Genomic DNA, 19,504 nt, shown 5'->3' on the forward strand with positions numbered 1-19,504 from the left:
GATGATAATTCATATTTATGCCAGTGTTTCAGAATTAAAAATCCATTCAAGCATTTCTAGCAATACAGTGCCTCCTAGCATGATACTTGACATTGATTTAGTTTTAGAAGCAAAAGAAGGAAAAGAGTAGTACAGCTTCCTGACATATAAATTGATATCAATTTATCCTTAATTTGTAGTTAATGCAGAATATAATGGAGAAAACTTAAATTTGTCATCTCTTTGTTGAGTTCATTTTTTCACTGTAATAACTGATAAATAAAATTCACACTCAGGCACTTATGATTATTAATAATGCAAGGATCTGAAACACTAGTAGCAATTATAAGAAATTATATAACCTGTTATTTAAAAAGAAGCTTTCTTCAATTTCAAAGCAGCAAACTCTTTTTAAAAAAAATAATTTCACTTTCTGCAATACTGGCAAAAATACTGATTTAGAAAAAATTGTTCTTTCGTTTCACACCCCCCTGAGTTTTGTTGAGAACCAAAGGGTCAATAGCACATTTTATTTCATTCATTATTTCTGGAGAAGAGCAAGATTTTTTGCTGTAGACAAGAGAGACTGGCCTGTGGTCAGAAACAATAATGTCTTTTATATAATAGTCTTGTTTCTTCTGCTCTGTACTACTTTTAAGACCTTTTGTGCTCTTGGGTGTGTATGTCATGAAAGCTACTTTTTTTTCAGCTGTCAGAGTTCCTGATTCTGTTGAAATTTTCTTTCTGTGCATATTGGTCATATTTATAGCCAAGTTATAAAACAATTTATATGTGCAGCACATTGTCTCTGTGATAACCTCCCAATTCCAAATGTCTTAAATAAGGATGGCTGACTATTTGATTCCTTCAGCATGATAATAGGAATATTGTTAATTAAGAATATCCATTTGATAGGTGTTGACTTCACAACACTTATAAAATGCTGTAAAAAAAGCGCCTTGTAATATGATTTATTGTGAAGAGGGTCACAAAAGATTTGAAGTTTCCCATAATAAACTCTGTGGGCATGCATTTAGTTCTCTACAGTATTATTTGTGTTTCATCAAGAGATAATCCACAAGCACATGAACACCCCTGTGGAAGCTACTGTCATTGACCAATGTGCAGAGACAGCTGCACAGAGCTTTTCTCAGAACTCAAAAGCAACATAACTGTGTTTGCATAAGGCTGTTTCTGAATTAATGCATCCCATTTCTCAGTCAATTAATTAGCTCCATGTTCACCATGTTCATTTAACTTTAGTATCTCTAGTTTCAGAGGGAAATTGGTTGGTGTTAACTCTAAGTTCTGCACTGAATTCCACTGTATGGCATAGACATGTATTCATGTCATCTTTAGAAATCAGCCCTACATCCCCCTCCTTTACAAACCTTAACTTTGCAATTACAGTACTATTGTGGCTTTGCAGGACTACTTATGAAAGAGAAATCGCAGATGTGGAGAGATCCTATGAGATTATTAGACAGGTGAAAGTTTTTGCTGTTACATGAAGCACTGGAATTAGATCAGAAACAAATTTTCTTCATAATATCATAAGATCATAGGATAGTTCAGGTTATAAGGGACCTCAGGCGGACTCTAGTTCAATCTCCTACTCAAGGCAGGGTCAGCTGAGATCAGGTTACTCAGGGCTTTATGCAATCTTGTCTTAAAGCCTCCAAGGAAGGAGACTGCATTGCATCTTTGGGCCAACTGCTCCACCGCTTGGCTGTTAAGATGGTGAAACTGTTTTTCCTTATTTCCAGTTTGAACCTCTCTTGCTTCAATTTATGCTGGTTGTCACTTGTCCTCCTAACATTCAGCATTGTGAAGAATCATAGAATCACAGGATCATTAAAGTTGGAAAACACCTTTAAGATCATCAAGTCCAATGATCAGCCCAACATCACCATGTCCACTAAACCATGTCCTGAAGTGCCACGTCCACACGTTTTTTGAACACTTCTAGTGATGATGACTCCACCACCTCCCTGAGCAGCCTGTTCCAATGCTTGACCACTCTCTCTGTAAAGAATTTTTTCCTAATATCTAATCTAAACCTCCCCTGTCACAACTTGAGGCCATTTCCTCTCGTCCTATAGCTGGTTACTTGGGGGAAGAGACCAACACCCACCTCCCCACAACCCCCTTGCAGGTAGTTGTAGAGAGCGATGAGGTCTCCCCTCAGACTCCTCTTTTCCAGACTGAACAACCCCAGTTCCCTCAGCTGATCCTCATCAGACTTGTGCTCCAGACCCCTCGCCAGCTTCGTTGCCCTTCTTTGGACACTCTAGTGTCTAGATCCATCTCTTGATGATCTCCTTATAGGCACTGGAAGGGTGTTATGAGGTTCCCTTGAAAGCTTTCCCTTCCCCAGGCTGAACAAAACTATCCACTGAACTAACTCAAGTTTTTTTATTTATTTTTTATTAATGTATTTTTTATATGGAGGTTAAAGGGGACACAATACTGGATACAACATTCTAGATGAGGTTTAATGAATGCTGAATGCAGTCATGCAAGTGCCTGAGGTTTTTACTGTATCTAAAATCTTATGCTCTTGAGAGACATAAACTTTTTTTAAAACAGTTGTCAATATATTGAAAATCCCTAGTTTTTCTCAGTGTGATTAGATCATTTTTATAACCAAGCTAAGGAATGATGACAGAATTATATATGTAAACAGGAAAGCTGTACTGATTTTCCTATATAATTCCCATAGTGGAAGGCAAAAAGTATCTCTTGGTCCCAAAAATGTAGTCCCACTCTGCCAGTGGACCAGAACTCTTCGTTCCAATGCTACCCTTAAGTCTGCATTGGCTCCTCACCACTGCTGGGGTGGGAAGAAGATACTGTGCTATAGTGGCAAATAATGGATCTTTTACTGAATTAGACCTATGTGCAGACTGTCATTTATGGATGACTTCCCAGAAAAGATCAATTCATTTTTTACAGTACCCCATTCACATGAATTGAAGATGTTACTTTAATAACTCCACAGCTATAATTTAAGATATTTAATACCTTTGAAAAATACAAAAGCAATCAACAAAACTGTCTGTGAAGCAGGAAATAATATAAGCAGAGAGTGGCCTTGACAGTGGCTACTTCAGAAATACAATTTGGCTGTCTTCTACAGTGTGTCCAGAGAGATAAAGGACTGACATTTCTAAAAGGCAAAGAGAGCAGCAAATTGGTCTTAGCAAGTCAACACTTTGAAAAGTAGCCTTTGTAGTGGTATGAGTAGAATTATTTAGTGTTTAAATCTTTCTCCAGTTGAAATTCAATAGTAAAAAAGAAGTACAAATGTTAATGGTATGGGTTCATTCCACTTTACAAATGAAATGAAAGATATAACAGGAAGATTGGATTTGCTGGAAGAAGCATCCATATTTTCCACAAAATGAGAACTAATTTCCAATCTTTTAATTATCCTGCTGTAGTTTCATCCCCCGTTTTCCTTAGCCAGTCTTTGGTTCTTTTCTTCTTACACCTTTGTATAGACAGCTATCTTACATTTTCTCTATGATGTAATAGAAAACTACTGAATTTATTAACAAGCGAGGGTTAGAAATAAAGACGTAAATGAAGTAATATGGTAAATAAAACACTTTTTTTTACATTGTGTGTGTGCACAATACCACAAAAATAGCCTGTCTTGTACTGTAGTGAAGTTGTAGTACAATACATGTTAGATTCTCTTCAGAGTAATTTTTGTTTCAGTTAGAGGTTTTCCTGCAAATATCCAAAGTAAATTTAAAAGCAGGAATTCCCAGAAGTGTCCAACTCAGGCCTGCAAGAGTTGCCTTCAGCATCTTCTAAATATTCAGTTTGTTTCAGAGTTCTGCTAAGTCATGCATGCTATACACTGCTGGTACAGGCACCCCACAGACTAGCACAGTGCTCTGAAAGCTGACCCTCATCCCACAGATCAGAATATTGGACTGAGGAACAGGTCAAAAAGCTAGGTTTTTTCCTCAGCTCTGTGGAGTTTTGGTGGATAGAAAGACAGCATGAATTCCTGTTCCAACATCCTATTGCAAGACCTTTTGGAAACAAAAAAAGGCAGCAGCATTAACAGCTGGCTGTTGCAGGTATGCAGTGGTCAGAATGACTGAAGTCCAGGATAAAGAATCTGCCTCACTGCATAGGACTTGTGAGTCTACTTCCTACCTATGTAAGCGTTAGCCAGAGTACAGGCAGGAGGCCCCTGATTTGTCATTTAGCTGCTGAGCTGGCAGAGAGGATTTAAATGATTTGTTTCCAGTTGAGTTCTTTGTTGCCAAGATAGCTCTTCTTTACTGATACAGGAGATTACAAGATTTCATGGTTTCTACTACAGATGGATTGGATAGATAACCTTGGTGGTTAGGTCATCAGAATGTTCCAACTGCTGAGCACTTGTGAGAGCCAAGAATGACCAGCTGTGCATATTATGCCTGAAGGACTGTGGTGAAACAGGAGAAAATGGCTTTGACCTTACTAACAGTAGTTGATTTCTGAAGGATACTTATACAATGGAAGACAGCTTTTATGTTAGTATGATAAATGACAGATTAAGAAACCAAAAGTGCTGGTGAAGGTGGCTATCCAGAAAAGTCAAACACCTTGGGTACTAGAGAGCTCAGCAAACTGGAATAGCCAAAAGAACTGCCAGGCAATGGATGCACTGACAGATACAATCCCTAGTCTCACTAAGCAACGTGTAATCTATGGTTACACTGCCACTTTCATGTAAATTGAACCCTATATTGCCACTGACATGGCTACTCCCATCCTCTTCTTGTTCTGGTGTGTTTTTTGGAAGGAACTAGTTGACTGAAAGCTAACTTAGAAAGATTTGCTATTAACTGCGTCAGTTCTTCAGTTTGTCTCACTGTGTAGCAAAGCTGCTACTGGTGTAAAGGAGATGAAAATAAGAAGCTGAGATGCAGAAAAGGGTGGGATTCTAGCATCTTCTTGCAAATTGTTTTGGAAAACAGAGAAGATTATACGGTTTCTATTGTTGCATAGTTTCAATGAACCTAAGATATGGGCAGGGGAAGAAGCCCCAAAAGAAGCACAGTCTCTGGTCACTCACAGGGGACCTTGATTCGGACCATAATAAGTTTTTCAGTACTAGAAGTGACTTAAATACAGATAACAGAAGAATGCAGAAGGTGACTGCTCTCTATCAACTATAATGACTAGACCTCCATTATATATAGTGGCAATTTACATATCTAGTTCATATGTATACACTCATTTTAGGTACCTTAATCTGCAAACTAAATTGTTATCCCAAAAGATTAATAGAGATTAAAGCTACCTTCACTCCTGTTGTACCATCCAATATTGGGAGTATTTTATTCTCTTATGTAAATGCTTTATATTATAAAAGCTTCCAAGCCAACACCACAATTTCTCCATGATAAAATATTCTGCTGCTTGCTCTGGTACTGAGATTTTACAACTTAGAGCTCAGAGGGTTTTGACTGAATGTAAACCTTTTGGCATTGCTGAGTGTCCATAATCGTATGTGTATCCATGGTAACTACAGGAGAGAAAGTATGGGTGTATAATCCTTAAGTAATACCATGTTATGTTTTTCTTTGTAGACAAAGAGATGCTAGCTAGCTATAAGCATATTAATCTGCCTGTGAATATCAAAGTTGCACATATACTCCTCACCAGCAAAATGGAAATTATTTTAGTCAAATTTTAATGCATGGTAATAGTTCAGGAATATAGATACAAAATTTCTGGAGCTTCTGTTTTGAATAAAGGTGGGTAAATTAATTTCAGATCAATCACGTTAGTTAAATCTCCTTTCTCTTAACCTTACAGTTTAATAGAAAAGTCATAACTAATCATGCCAATCTTGTTGCTTACCAAAGGAAGGGATAAATTATTCTCTGACTAATCAAAATGAAATTTACACCCTTTTAATGTGTTATATTCCTGTGTGACAGCCTAAACATGTTCATATAACCATTTCGTATGGAGTAAATGACTCAAGAATCAACATGATACTGACTGTACCTACTAAGTAGGGTTTTTTTCTTGTTTTATTAATTATTTTCAGTTAGGAAAAATACATAATATTTTAGACACAGTTATGACTGTCATTTAAAACCAAAAATATCTGGACACCATTTTTGTTTTATACTTACCAGCTTTCACTCTGTGAATTTTGGTAAAGCCTGCAGAAACTGTAAGACTGTTGTCTTATTGACATAAACCAGCAGAAGTTGCGTGCTTCTGCAAGTAAAGTTAAACACAAGGCACATTTTGACACTAATGGTTAATTAAAAAAAGCTTTGTATGCCTACTCCCTCAAGCATAGAGGTATGCATATGGATAGGAAATAGATGTACCTGAAGAGACACAAACTTGAAACACAAAAGGTGTTTTGCTGTAAAAGAGAAAGAAGTCCAATTTTATATACAGGTAAAATAGTTTCTAAATAGAAGAGATTTTTTTCCCAGTTTTCCATGAGTTTTCAGCTGCTTTCTAACGGGATATACAAACTGAAGAAGGAATGCAAGCATAGATTCTGATCCCACAGCAATTTTTTCTACAATTGCTGTGCCACAGAAATTTGGCATCTATGGCTTCCCAGTCATAAAACTAATCCATTGAGTGGAAATCTGGGTTTTCTTGTGGTTTTTTTGTGTTTTTTTTTCCCCATCTATGAGATACTAAATTTCGTGTTTTGTTGTCCTTCACAATGTCAGAGACTGATTATGCTTAGCACAATTTCTATGTGAAGAAATAAGACTGGAAGTCCTCAAGTTAGTATTTTCTGACAACATTACTAGGTAAGTTTTCATTTGTTTTCCCCCTTCTTCAGCCATGGGGGTGGGAGGGTGGGGAGAGGAGAGAAGATAATTAAATAAAATTTACAGTTGTTGTATTTTGCCAGCAATTTAATTATGAATCCAACAAAGACAAGAATGAAGCTGTAGTTCCTGAAGATTTTAATCCTTCCTGACAAATCTGTCATGGTAGAACCTTCATTGCAGAAAGGGAAAGGTCCAGTGTAGGAATCATAAGGAAGCAAACCTCCATTCTGGACCAGGATCAGAGAAGAAGAATAAGGACCATAATCGAGTTTCCCTGTAAGTATATGCAACCTTTGAGGAAAAAATCCCTCTTTGTTTTTTCAAACTAAAATGCTTCAAAGTGTCTCATTCCCACAGTGTAGGAAAGTAAAAGATCTAGACTCAGTTGTATTCCATTAACTGCGTGTCTGATGTTGAAGAGTATGATAACCTCAAGAAATTTGAGTAATGGAGCTCTAGAAGAAGGGTAAACTGATTACACAGAATTGTAGAACTCGAAAGGCTCTTCGATGCTCAGTACAAAGCATCATGCACTCCAATTCCAAGGGACAATCAACTATAACTTCTGTGATTTTTGATATTTGTTTTTCTACTCTGTACTTAGAAACCTCAAATGACCTCCCAAGTTAATGACTTCCAACGATTCAGTTTCTTTTATCATTTAGTAAGTTTTTCTTATAATAGCTGTGCCAAATTATGCAGTCTGCATGTATTGTCCTGTTCCTGGATACATTCACAACATGTAGTCATGGAACCAGAATGACCTACTCTGGTGATGTGCCTTTTGGCAGTAATTTTTCTTCGAAAGGAAAAGGTTAGTCTGCTATATTAAATAATTCTGTGCTGGATCCAGAGCTAATTGCTTTGTTCCCATTTTAAGTGTTGTCCTGGAAGTGTCACAGTATGTTTCAATATGTGAAGTTAACTGGTTCAGTAATTGTGATGATAAGCAACAAAACCTACTGAAGTTTAAAGCTACTTAGTAATAAACAAGTAAACCTTAAGTAATTTTAACAGTGCTCTGAGCAATATACTTTAAAACTTGTGGGACTTTTGTATAGTTCTTCTCGAGGGATGCGTGGGCTGGAAAGATCACCCACTTCTCATGCAAATAGACTCTATTCTCTAAGGAACCTGTGGATCTGGAATTCTGTGCATAGGAGTGAGTGAGCTGGGTGTAATTCAAATATCATCCTTCAACAAGCACTCAAAGAACTGGTATAAAAGTACCCATGAAGTCTCTCTGCTCTTTTTCTTAGTGGAGTCTGGCTCCTGGAACAGAAATGAATTATGGAAAACATTGCCTTAACATAGGATGGAGGAAGTGGCCTTGGAAATAAAGGCGCACGTCCATGTCTAGATGGCTTAACCTGCTACAGAATTCCCATAATCTATTCAGATATACAGGAATTGTGTTATGGGTGCTGAATCCATCTGTGTTGAAACTTGCAATAGAATCCATTTTTCCAGGGGAATCATCAATGGAAATTCCATTCAGACAGCCCTGTTAATTCACCCTTGGCTTTTCTTTTGATTTACCATGGGGTAAGGGGCAGAAGGGAAGTTTCCAGCTGAAGTACCACAAAGCTCAAACTGGTTGTTTGGTAACCCCCTCCGGGTGGACAATAGTGTGTCACTTAAGTTATATACCTATGATGGCCTGGGAGTTTCATCTGGAAAATAACTGGGTTTTTTTTCCATATGCTGTACCATCATATTAGAGTTCTGTGGAAATACTTAAGTGAAATTCCTCACAATTTCAAAAGAAGGCTCTATGAAAGACTTTCTTCATGGTTCGCTGTAAACTTTTGAACTTAACTTCCGTTGCTGATCAACCACAATAACATTTGTTAACCTTATAAGCATGGCACAAAGCCCTTTTTTTATCTTATATGAAAGGTGGAGGGGAAAATAATTTAAAATAAACATTAAACATTATTTCTTAATTGGGTTACCGTATTATACATAATTTTTCATAGACAAATTAAATAATTTTAGCAATGTAAATATATGTACTGTGCTACAAAGGATGTATGATTTAAGTGTAATGATAAGATTTTTATTTGGGGTTTTTACTCTGAAGACAGCTAAGAAAAATCTCAGAGCTTCCCAAAACCACTCGTTCCAAAGAAACCACAATGTTACAGAGCCCTTTCATCATCCAGCATACGGTACTGTAGAACACAAAAATATACACTGTACTGCTTTAAATTAATTCATATTTGCAGGAGACACAGTCTGTGTGAGTATGTGCAATTATGAAATGTAACTTTTTTTTTCCTCTTGACTTTTTAGCTGCCTCACCCTTTTTATTTGAACACATACATATGGTGTGTGAGAGTGAGCAAGCTCTCTGTAAATGTTTGGAAGGAGCATCTGTCAGACAATAAAACTTACAAGAAAACATGCTTCTCATTTAAAGTGTATTCACGAGAACTATCTCAGTGTTGGACTGAGTTCATTTGTATAGCTTGGAGGCATTAATAAGAGCAGAGAACTGTAAAGGCACCAGAAAAGGCGAACTGTTACTAAGAATCCAAGGTATTTTTTTAAAGCATTTCGTCTATTCGGCATCACAATCTTCTGATAGGAACCTGAACCAGTTGACAGAGAGGAAACCTCTGATAGTCCATCAAAAAAGATTGCAGACAAGAAGATGGCATGCTTTTTGCAAACCTGGAAAGTCTAAAGATTACAATAATTGTTGGACCAAAGGGACCCTCTTCAGGCATAAATAGCAAGACTCCTACTGTCTTCTCTTGCAGACCAACTCAGCTGCCAGCAAAAGCAGGTGCTCTCCCCCTACCAGTGCTCCAGAGGAAATATTTAGTGAGTATACACAGCTCTTTTTACAAATTAATATATTATTAGCATTTTAGTTATATTTGTATAGTTTTCTCAAAGGACAAAAGCATTTAAAAATATATTTTTAAGGCTGTTATTTTGAACAATTGCTGGAGTTCAATAGTCTGATGCAGTTACCATGTTAATTTAAAAATAAAATTTGCACAATCTATGACAGCAACTTGTTAAAAATATTGGTTTTTAACAACTGTGTAGCTTAACCAATCTGAAGCAATTACAAAGTATTTTTTAATGCACAAGTTATAACAGCAAAGTAAATTATGTAAATATGAAATGTATTTGACTTGAAATGTTATGCCATAAAAAAGCCTTTGTAGAACACAAATTTAAAATAAATCATTTCTTTTGGCAAAGTAACCTGCAATTTGATCTTTAGAAGAATAAATACACCACTAATGTTTTCCACAGAAACAGTTGCTACTCTAATTAATTCAAGATGTGACTCTAATAAGATTTCAAAAGAAAATCAGAAACAGATTTTTCTCAGAGGTAGTACTATGGACAAGGTTAAGATATTTTTATTTTCATTAGAAACACTTGTCCCAGGTAGAGTTACAGATTTGTAGTATATAGCGTGGAAATATTGAATCTGAAAGCATTATAATAATGTTTTTAGAAGCAAAACAATTTTTAGTGTTTCAGATACATTCTTTCTTTTTGGTTATAACTTATCATATGTTACATTTTATTAGGTAACTGTTATTCAATTTTGAATTTAGAGTGACTAATATGGCTAACATATTTTTTTCTTTTTGTGTGGAAGGGAATGGAAAACTTGATGTTTGTCTACTGCTCCTGTAAAGTTATCTGGACATTGCTTTTAACAGTACTCGGTTATGCCAGCGGTTTGCCTGTGGGTGATGATTCTATTTGCACAGCAGAGGAACTTGCTAAGTACAGCATAATCTTCACAGGGAAATGGAGTCAGACTGCTTTTCCTAAGCAGTATCCACTTTACAGGCCCCCAGCACAGTGGTCATCAATGCTAGGTAAGTAAAGTATATACAGTTTTAAGAACAGACAAATCTCTTGACCACTGTGATCTTTTTTCTTTTTAGTAGTCAATTTTAAGATAACTAATGAAAAAGGGAAAAAGTAGCTTATTAAGTTATTAAGAATGGAATGCAAAAATTGAAGTATCCACAATGCTTTCAAAAATCCACAACTGTTTTCAATTGACTTCTGTTTTCAACTGGCTGCAGCTGCAATAAACAGTGATAAGCCAAATGTTTTAGTGTTCATTCATTTTATACACTTTTTTTTTAACCTCAGAAATAAAAAAGAGAAATTAAAGAAATAGGGACAATTGAAACCAGATTTTTATGTCATGCTATGTATTCACTCAAATAGGTGTTACTCATAGTTCTGACTACAACATGTGGAAAAAAAATGAATATGCCAGCAATGGTGTACGTGATTTTGCTGAAAAGGGTGAAGCATGGGTATTAATGAAAGAAATAGAAGAAGCTGGAGAGAAAATTCAGAGTGTACATGGAATCTTCTCTGCTCCTGCCATTTCCACTGGTACAGGACAAACCTCCACTGAATTAGAAGTGCATTCAAGACATCCCTTAGTAAGTAAATGTACATATTAATTTTAAAAGTTTGGTTTATGTCACTAGCACCCATAATTAAATATTTGAGTTCTCACTTGTAGGAACAATATAATGCAAAGAGTTACTAAAAAGCATGCCACATTGCAGGGAGCACTGTACAGGTTCCATAAAGCAGAAGAGTATAATGACATTTCTTTCAAAAATTTTAAGTTAAAATTACTATAAGCAGGACTGGAGCATTTCAAAATAAGTGACACAATCCTGATGGATCATTTTGTTTCATTAGGTTTCATTTGTTGTACGAATTGTTCCAAGCCCTGACTGGTTTGTGGGTATTGACAGCCTAAATCTCTGTGAAGGAGACCACTGGATGGAAGAAGTATCAGTAGATCTATTTCCATATGACGCTGGAACGGATAGTGGTTTCACATTTTCCTCCCCAAACTTTGCCACTATTCCACAGGACACAGTTACAGAGGTAGGTGTAGGTACATAATATAGCACTTCATACCTATGTGTTTTGAGTCCTCCCTTTAAAAGACAACTATCCTGTGACTACAGGATAGACTGTTGTGAAACTGCTTTCAGTATTTGAGAGTGCTAATGCTCTCTATGTATGGATTCATTACATAGCTGATAAACCTACTGCTTTTGTTTATTTTCTGTATCTTTCAAATTTATTAGGTAATTGCAGATGAATTTGGCTCTAAATTTAAAGTATTTTCTGTAAAAGCTGACTATTTTTAGATAATTTTTAACAATTCTTAAAACACCAGGAAAAATAAAAATATTCACAAAAGTTCTGGCTTTACTAAATATGTATTTAAACAGGAAAATTCTTAGTAGTGAATACTGATATGGGGAAGTGTTTTCAGTCAAAAACATTGCTGGAACCTGAAACTGTTACATTTGAGGGAAAGGAGCTGAGGGAAAGGAGTTAAAGGAAAGGAGCGGAGAACTTCATCGCTACTGTGGTGACACCACTTTCAATCTATTTTGCTTGATCGATATTCTATATGCCTCATACTTTGCTTTTGTCATTTAAGGGTGGTGGGGAACACAGGATTTTGATTCAAATGTTTTGAATACTATAAACATTGAGTTAATCTTTTCTTTAAAGTCAGCTTTTCTAGAGCAAAATGCTGTGCTAATGAATAATGAGAAAAGGAACAGAGAAGCTGGAAAACAATACATTTGGTCTCTTATGTCCATACGACAGTTGCTATAGCATACCTAATACTGTTATTTAATACCCTTGTGTTCTTCCTTATAATAACACCTACTTCCTTCCATCAAACCGTTCCCTACATTACTCTGTTTTCAGTACCTCCCACCGCAGTCCTCTATCCAAAGGTTGGCACAATTCATTGTGCCCCGTCTCAAATCATTATGCATAAAAATTCTGGGATTACCAGCAGTAGTTTTGTGAACTGAGGTTCATAGAAACTGGTTATATGCATTTTACTTGCCAAAGAGTATTAATGTGTTGTCTAAACATGATTTTACAATTATCTTCTTACTAATATGATATAGTTTCTTTAAGGTTCCCCTTTTTATTTCACAGATCACTTGTTCCTCTCCAAGTCACCCAGCAAACTCGTTTTACTATCCCAAACTCAAAACTTTGCCACCTATTGCTCAAGTAACAATGGTGAAATTAAAGAAAAACCAGCTGGGTCTTCCTGCACCTTATCTTAATGTTCCAGCTAAAAGCAACGAAATAATAGACTCTGTCTCAGGTAAGTGAGTAGTTTGATATGCTCAATTCCATTATTTCCATTCACTCAGAAAATATGTGGAAATCTGGCAGGTGATGTGGATGAAATAGGTGATTAGGCAAAATATTCTCCTGTCTGCATAGGAATAGTTTCCAGACTCACACATGGGAAATAAAACAAGCCAGTTGGCATAAAAAAAGAATCCCTGGAAGAATAAGGAAGGAATTGCATATTTGAGCTATAGTTCAAAGGTTTGGGTTATACCCACAGTAAGGGTTACTCAAGCCTTAGTATCAGCATAGATCAGCATAGTGAATTTTATGAGAAATAAACAACACTTGATCTGAATCAGAGTTTCCAAATTCTTTGCAACTTTGAAGTAAATACTCATCCTTAAGTTTTTACATGATGATGAAGCAAAAGAACTATTATTGTCTGAGGATCAGAGGGCTGGATAGGTATGTGCAATAAGAATGGATATAATTCAATTGATTTGGACATATTTGTGATAGAAACATACATCCTGACAACAAAAATAATGCTCTCTTTCATTGTTCTTTTCTTAAAAATATTAGCTAATAACCTTGTTCAAGTAGGAAGACATGCAAACTACTGACTCAAGTCAGTCTTAAGGGTAATTTTCAAATCTCAAAACTAACAAATACATAATTAACATAATATTTGCTCTAAAGGAAAAATAGCAGATAGACAGTGTCCATTGAGATTTTCTCTTTACGCTTTTTCTAGTGGATTTTTACAAAGTGTAAGAGGAAGGATTAAGAATAAGAATACCAACATCCTAAATACTATTTGAGAGACAGCAACAGGCTAAATCCCCAATGTATTCCTAGCAGAGTCTCTCCAGTATGTCTGAAGATTCATACCTCTAGCTCTGTGTTCAAGTCACCTCACAATTGCTAAAATAAATCTCATTCCCTACATATCTGATAATGCATGATTTGCACTTTAATAAATGTATTTCTCTATCAATTTATAGTGTTTTAATGTATTTCTATTAGTAAACAAGGCATATTCTGAGTACTACGTATCTCATTTTCAGTCACATGCCTTTCCCACCACATTTGAAAGGAAAATTTGGCCCTCTTTAGGACATAAATTTAAAACAATGCATTTGAAGTATGGTATTTAAAAAGTACTGTTTAAACATATATCCCCAACTTATTGTATATTAGCCAGTAAATCAGTCTATTTATAAACATATTCCAGAATCAAAAGGACAGATTGAATTACCAGAGATTAAACTGTGTCCATTCCCTCTAGAAACACGGGAATGAGCGATCACAACAGAAGTGACAAGTTCCACCGTAATAGCAGAAATTTATACCAGAAGTCACACAGTTCAGCATTTAAAGCTGGTTTTGTGCACAAGTGTTTTACCCAGTGCTGTAATACACAGTTTTGATGCAATTTCCTGTGACAAGCAATATTTTTATTTAACCTGTTAAGGAATAGTCACCTTATAGTGACTATAGACTATTATAGTCACCTAATAGTCTCTTTTTATGAGAGGTATTTTCAGTGGAAGTACACATTATGAAGAATACTTTAGAGTTTCTGACTTCTTTTCTTGCAGTAATTTAAAACTATATTGAAAACCCTTTTAGTATTGAAAAGCTTCTCTAGTGACAGTGGCAAAGGGAACTATAGCAAGATGATTTAATGATAAAAAAATGGGACTTTATTTCTGAAGCAAATTGGAACAAAAGTTAGATGGAATTCAATATGAACAATTATAGGAACAATATCTATCTGCAAACAAATATAAATATACCTAAATAAACCAGAGAAAATCTTTAATCCTGGTGGTTTTAGTAAGACATGCAAAGGCAAATAGGTTATAAAATTGACAGTAAATGTTTTTTAATGCAATCATTTGAATGCAATTATTCTAAGCATAGTTTTCTTTGATACTAATTCTATGTTTTCAATTCAATAGATAATATGCTGCACTACTGATATAATACCTCAGACAGTCTCTAGGCTGCAATAATAATAATACCAGTGTCAATGAGCTTAGGAGCTGAAAACAGACACTTTTATTTATGAGACAACATATGGGTTTCATGAAAATCACATGTATTTTTGTATAAGAAAGGACACTATTTGATCATCATTCCTCAGTGCTTTGCTAACTGTGTATTTACCTTAAGCATGAATTTATGTAAAGTTACCTTCTTATTGTGTATATTGCAGAAACACCACTGGACTGTGAGGTTTCACAATGGTCTTCCTGGGGTCTCTGTAGGGGTCTTTGCAGAAAAACAGGGACCAAGATCAGAACTCGTTTTGTACTTCTTCAACCTGCCAACAATGGAATGCCCTGTCCAAATCTGGATGAAGAAACAGGATGTGAACCAGAGAATTGTGTCTGAAATAAAAAAAGATAATAATTTAGATAATTTAAAAGTAGGATAAGTTTATCTGAATCTAAACTACATGTCAGTCAATGTTCCTTATGATTTGGGTATGCTGCAATATTTTGCTGAAAAGGTATATTAGACTGGTTTTGAAAGCTTTTGTTTAATATGAAGATTTTGAGGGGTTAAATTCTTAAGATTTAGTATGACAAAAGTACTTGATCATTTACAGACCAAAAAAACCCAAATAAATCCTTGCTATAAATATACTGTAAGTTCTTGGAGTACCCTCTAGTGGCAGAAAAGAAGACATTTGAAAAGGCTGTACTTCACACATAAAAATCTTTCAATCACAAAATCTAAACTACTAACATTCTTAGATACTGTAATTTGCCAGTCTACAGCTGTTTATACCTAGAAATTAATTTTCTCTCTAAATTATGTTTTGTAAGTTATTGGCAGTTTTGTTGTCTTTCTAAACATGCTTAACATGCATTTATTCAGAAACTACTTACATAATTCAGAGTGACCAGATGTCTGCAGTATGGTTAAGACAATAGTATAACTGAGTAAACTTGTCTTGAGACTTATGAATACATGAAAATGCCTTTTTGTTTTTTTTTTATCAAAATTGAGAAGAATATCTGTCATGAGGTCACTCAGCCAAAAAAAATTACTAGAAAAAATTAGAAGTGTGGATTCTAATATATTGTACATTCTAAATATCTATTTTTCAGATAGAAAACCTCTGAACTTAACTAAAAGTGTTAGCTGAGATTTAAAAACTGGCTGACTGTTGGTGTGTGTCCCTCATGAGATGACTATCTCAAAGTTAACACTGTTGACCATAACATAAATTATATAATTGTCTTTATATATATCATAAATGTGTTCATGTTTCTTTAAATGTGTTTGCTGCTATTTGTGTCATCCTAACCTTTTTACAGATAAAATTTACTGATGTTTTAATATGAGCTAAAACCGAGTTCTATAACAAAACACCATATGTCAGAAACTGTTCCTGACTGCAAGTTTTAATGCTTAAATAACTGTTATAAAATGAACGTAACATATGGCTTATAAAGAGTTGTGGCTACCAACTAGGAAAAGAATTTTGGAATAACACTGTTCAGTAGGAGATGTTTAGAGTCAGCCCACAAAACTTTTACAGCACACTGCAATTTTACCAATATACAGCACAGATATTGAAAAGGAGAGCTGATTTGAGTAGGTTCTTTTTGAAATATGTCAAATATCAGAAAATCTACTATGTACTTAAAGGACCACAGGGTATTCTCTGTAGGGCTGAAACATTTAAAAGGTTCTCTATATTTTTTTTCCTAGAAGACAAATCTTGCAAAGACCCAAAGAAATTTGAAACTTTATCAGAGTAGACTAAGTTGGTCCTGTAAGTGCTGATAAATGCACAGTTGTTAGAGCTACGTATAGGAATTTCTACATTTTACATTCTTCAGATTCTCACTGTTGCCTGTTTTTCAAAATTGTTTCTCTTACTCTTTTTATTATACCTATTTTTTTCAGGTTCCTCTTTTTCCATTCTGTAATGGAAATAGTATTATTAAACTATAATTTTCTTTTTTTTTTCGTTAATTTCTCTGTCTTTTCAACTATTTTCTTTCTTATGTTTATATTAATTTTTTCTCATTCTATGTTTTCTTTTCTGTTAAGCTTATTTACTATATAGTTACATAGTTATCAGCATCTCAGAAAACAAAAGCATATGTTATAGTATATATTTAAATACTCTCTGAGGACAGGAACTCATTTCAAATATATTGATCAACAAGTGATACACTAAACTCAATAAAGGTCATGGGCAGAAATCAAATGCAAGTCTAACCTATGACTCAGGGAAAACAAACCCACAAACCACAAGGTATCCTTGGAGGAACGTTCGTGGAAGCCCTCTAAACACTAAAGTTTGCTTCCTTAACAGAAGCATGTCCAGAACAACTAAATGGCTAGGTCCAGTAGAAGAATATCTGTAATTGTATACATAACTCGCATCTAGGATTTCAGTCCTACAAGACGTGATTTGGTAGTGGGGCAGTCCCAGTGTTTACTCAAACTCCTGAAGCCAAAAGTTTCCCAAAGAAGACTGAAGGAGAAGAGATGAGAGTGGGAGGTGGAGTAGAAAGGGAAGCCAACACACTTTAGGAAACTCAAGTTAGTAATAAATAATGTTTCTATTTAGACTGTTTACATAAATTAATATTTATTGCAGATACCTTCAAACAGAAGTTTCCTATCCAGTCAGTTACCTGGGTATGGGATTTTTTATAAGCAGTGACTTCAGGAGACCTTGGTAAATATGGCATTCTTTAAGGATGTCTTTGTGGTTGTATAATGTTTGGCCATGAATATAATTCCAGGTATTCCCTTTGCAAGCATTAGGGCTGGACGTATTTCTTGGCAAGAATGTGGATACAATGAAGCACATTCTAATGATTAAGCATATTTTTCATAACGTATCTTTATTAAACTGATTAGTGATGTATGAGATCCCTGTGTGGATATGGCTAGGCCCTTGTGGCTTTTACTTTCGGCACAGTCATGGATTTTTTCTTAAAAATTTTGGGACAGCAAAGAAACACAGAGAAGTTCTTCCTTCCTTTTCCCTTACATCCAGTGTCACAGATGGCTGGCAGCCAAGATGTTGTGGTCCTAAATACATGAGATTTAGGGAAGAAAATAGGCAAATTAATTTCTGGGTTAAACTAATCACAGAAAACACTTTATGAGTAAACTTGAAATGGATTTGTAAAAACTTTTTTTTTAACAAGACTGTTTTGTAGGAAGAATCAGCTTTGATGCCTTGGCAGATATTCTTGCAGAATGGAAAACATGGTTAAAGGTAAGTGTAGCAGCAAAAAATTCACCACAGACTTGAACTGTGCTCCTACAAAAACCGTGAACACCACATTCAATTCCTATAGTGGAATAGGGTACGTCATTACTGACAACAACTTGTCCAGTACCTTAAGACATTTAAGGACAGTTATATGTGAACACATGAAGGCTCTTCCGATTGTATCCTGGTAGGTAGGGATGCCATCTGAAGCTATATATATATATCTTTATACTTTCCTATGGGCTGTGACTTCTCTGCAGACATTCAATTCAGCACCTTGGTGGTTAGTGACTTGGAAAAAAACAGGGTACTTCTGTAGATGTCAGGATACAGGAGGGACTGATGTGATCTTTGAACTGAACTGAACTGAAAACTGGAAAGCTCTCCCTGGTACCATCGCATAAATGTTGGCTGCGTGAGCCTTACGTGGACTAGAGGAGGGGGCAGAAATACTGGTCTACAAAATACTCAAAAATGACCGGGATGGATGTCCAGGGTGTGTGTGTGAAACAAACTTACTAACTGCTGTTTGAGGTGCTGTTCCATTATGTTAAGTAAATAATGCCTTTCCACAACTGAGGAGAAGCTGTATCAGAGGGCCAACTCTATACTATATAAGTGTATTGTATAAGTAGGCCAAGTCTAACTGACCAAATCTTGTCCACAAAGCCTCCTATGAAATGTTGCAGGCAATTGTCGAAAAGGCACAGTCTTGGATTCATTGAAAAATAGTTCTAATACCCTAGCCACAACTGACAAAGTTAAGCATGGTCACAGAAATCAATGTGTGCCTAACTTCTAGAAGGGGAGGGGAAGCATCTGCCAGCCTTTCTAACCACTGAATAAGCACTGTCCCCAGCAGGACGTAACTAGAGTGCAAACAAAAGATCAGTGAGTACCTGATGGCATTGAAGGCAAAAAGTCCATTTAATGATATTCCCAGTCCCAGGTAATTGAAGTACATTGGGAATATCTGATCTATCATGAATGATCCAATATAATAAAGTAACTCAGACTATTCCATGACAAAATTTGATATGTTCAGAAAATAAATCTAACACCTGATACAGTGATTCTGAAGTCAGCTGAATCCTGTTTAATCCTGGCGTTAGTATGCAAGAGTTGTATCCGTGATACAGGTACTGTGAGTGCGTGAGACAAAAAAGCTCTCAATATGCTGCATGACAACCTGATCACCTGGAGGCTAACTTATTTTTATTTGTTTGAAGTCCAGCAGACCTACTATGTTAGCATTTGTTAACAAGAAGCACAGAACTAATGTGTCTGTCCCAACTGGTCTGGGCAGAGTGAA

At 35.6% G+C, this 19,504-nt stretch overlaps 1 protein-coding gene across 1 annotated transcript; it reads left to right on the forward strand.

Moving 5' to 3' along the window:
• Positions 1-9,213: 9,213 nt before the first annotated feature.
• On the forward strand, positions 9,214-15,335 carry SPON2 (spondin 2; the record flags this gene model as incomplete). Its single annotated transcript, XM_081999303.1, has 6 exons — positions 9,214-9,632; positions 10,432-10,657; positions 11,019-11,242; positions 11,511-11,702; positions 12,789-12,963; positions 15,157-15,335. The coding sequence occupies exons 1-6, from the start codon at positions 9,465-9,467 to the stop codon at positions 15,333-15,335; spliced, it is 1,164 nt and encodes a 387-aa protein (XP_081855429.1). The 5' UTR covers positions 9,214-9,464.
• Positions 15,336-19,504: the final 4,169 nt, after the last annotated feature.

Source organism: Phaethon aethereus (assembly GCF_964289735.1).
Source record: "Phaethon aethereus genome assembly, chromosome: 4".
NCBI lineage: Eukaryota > Metazoa > Chordata > Aves > Phaethontiformes > Phaethontidae > Phaethon > Phaethon aethereus.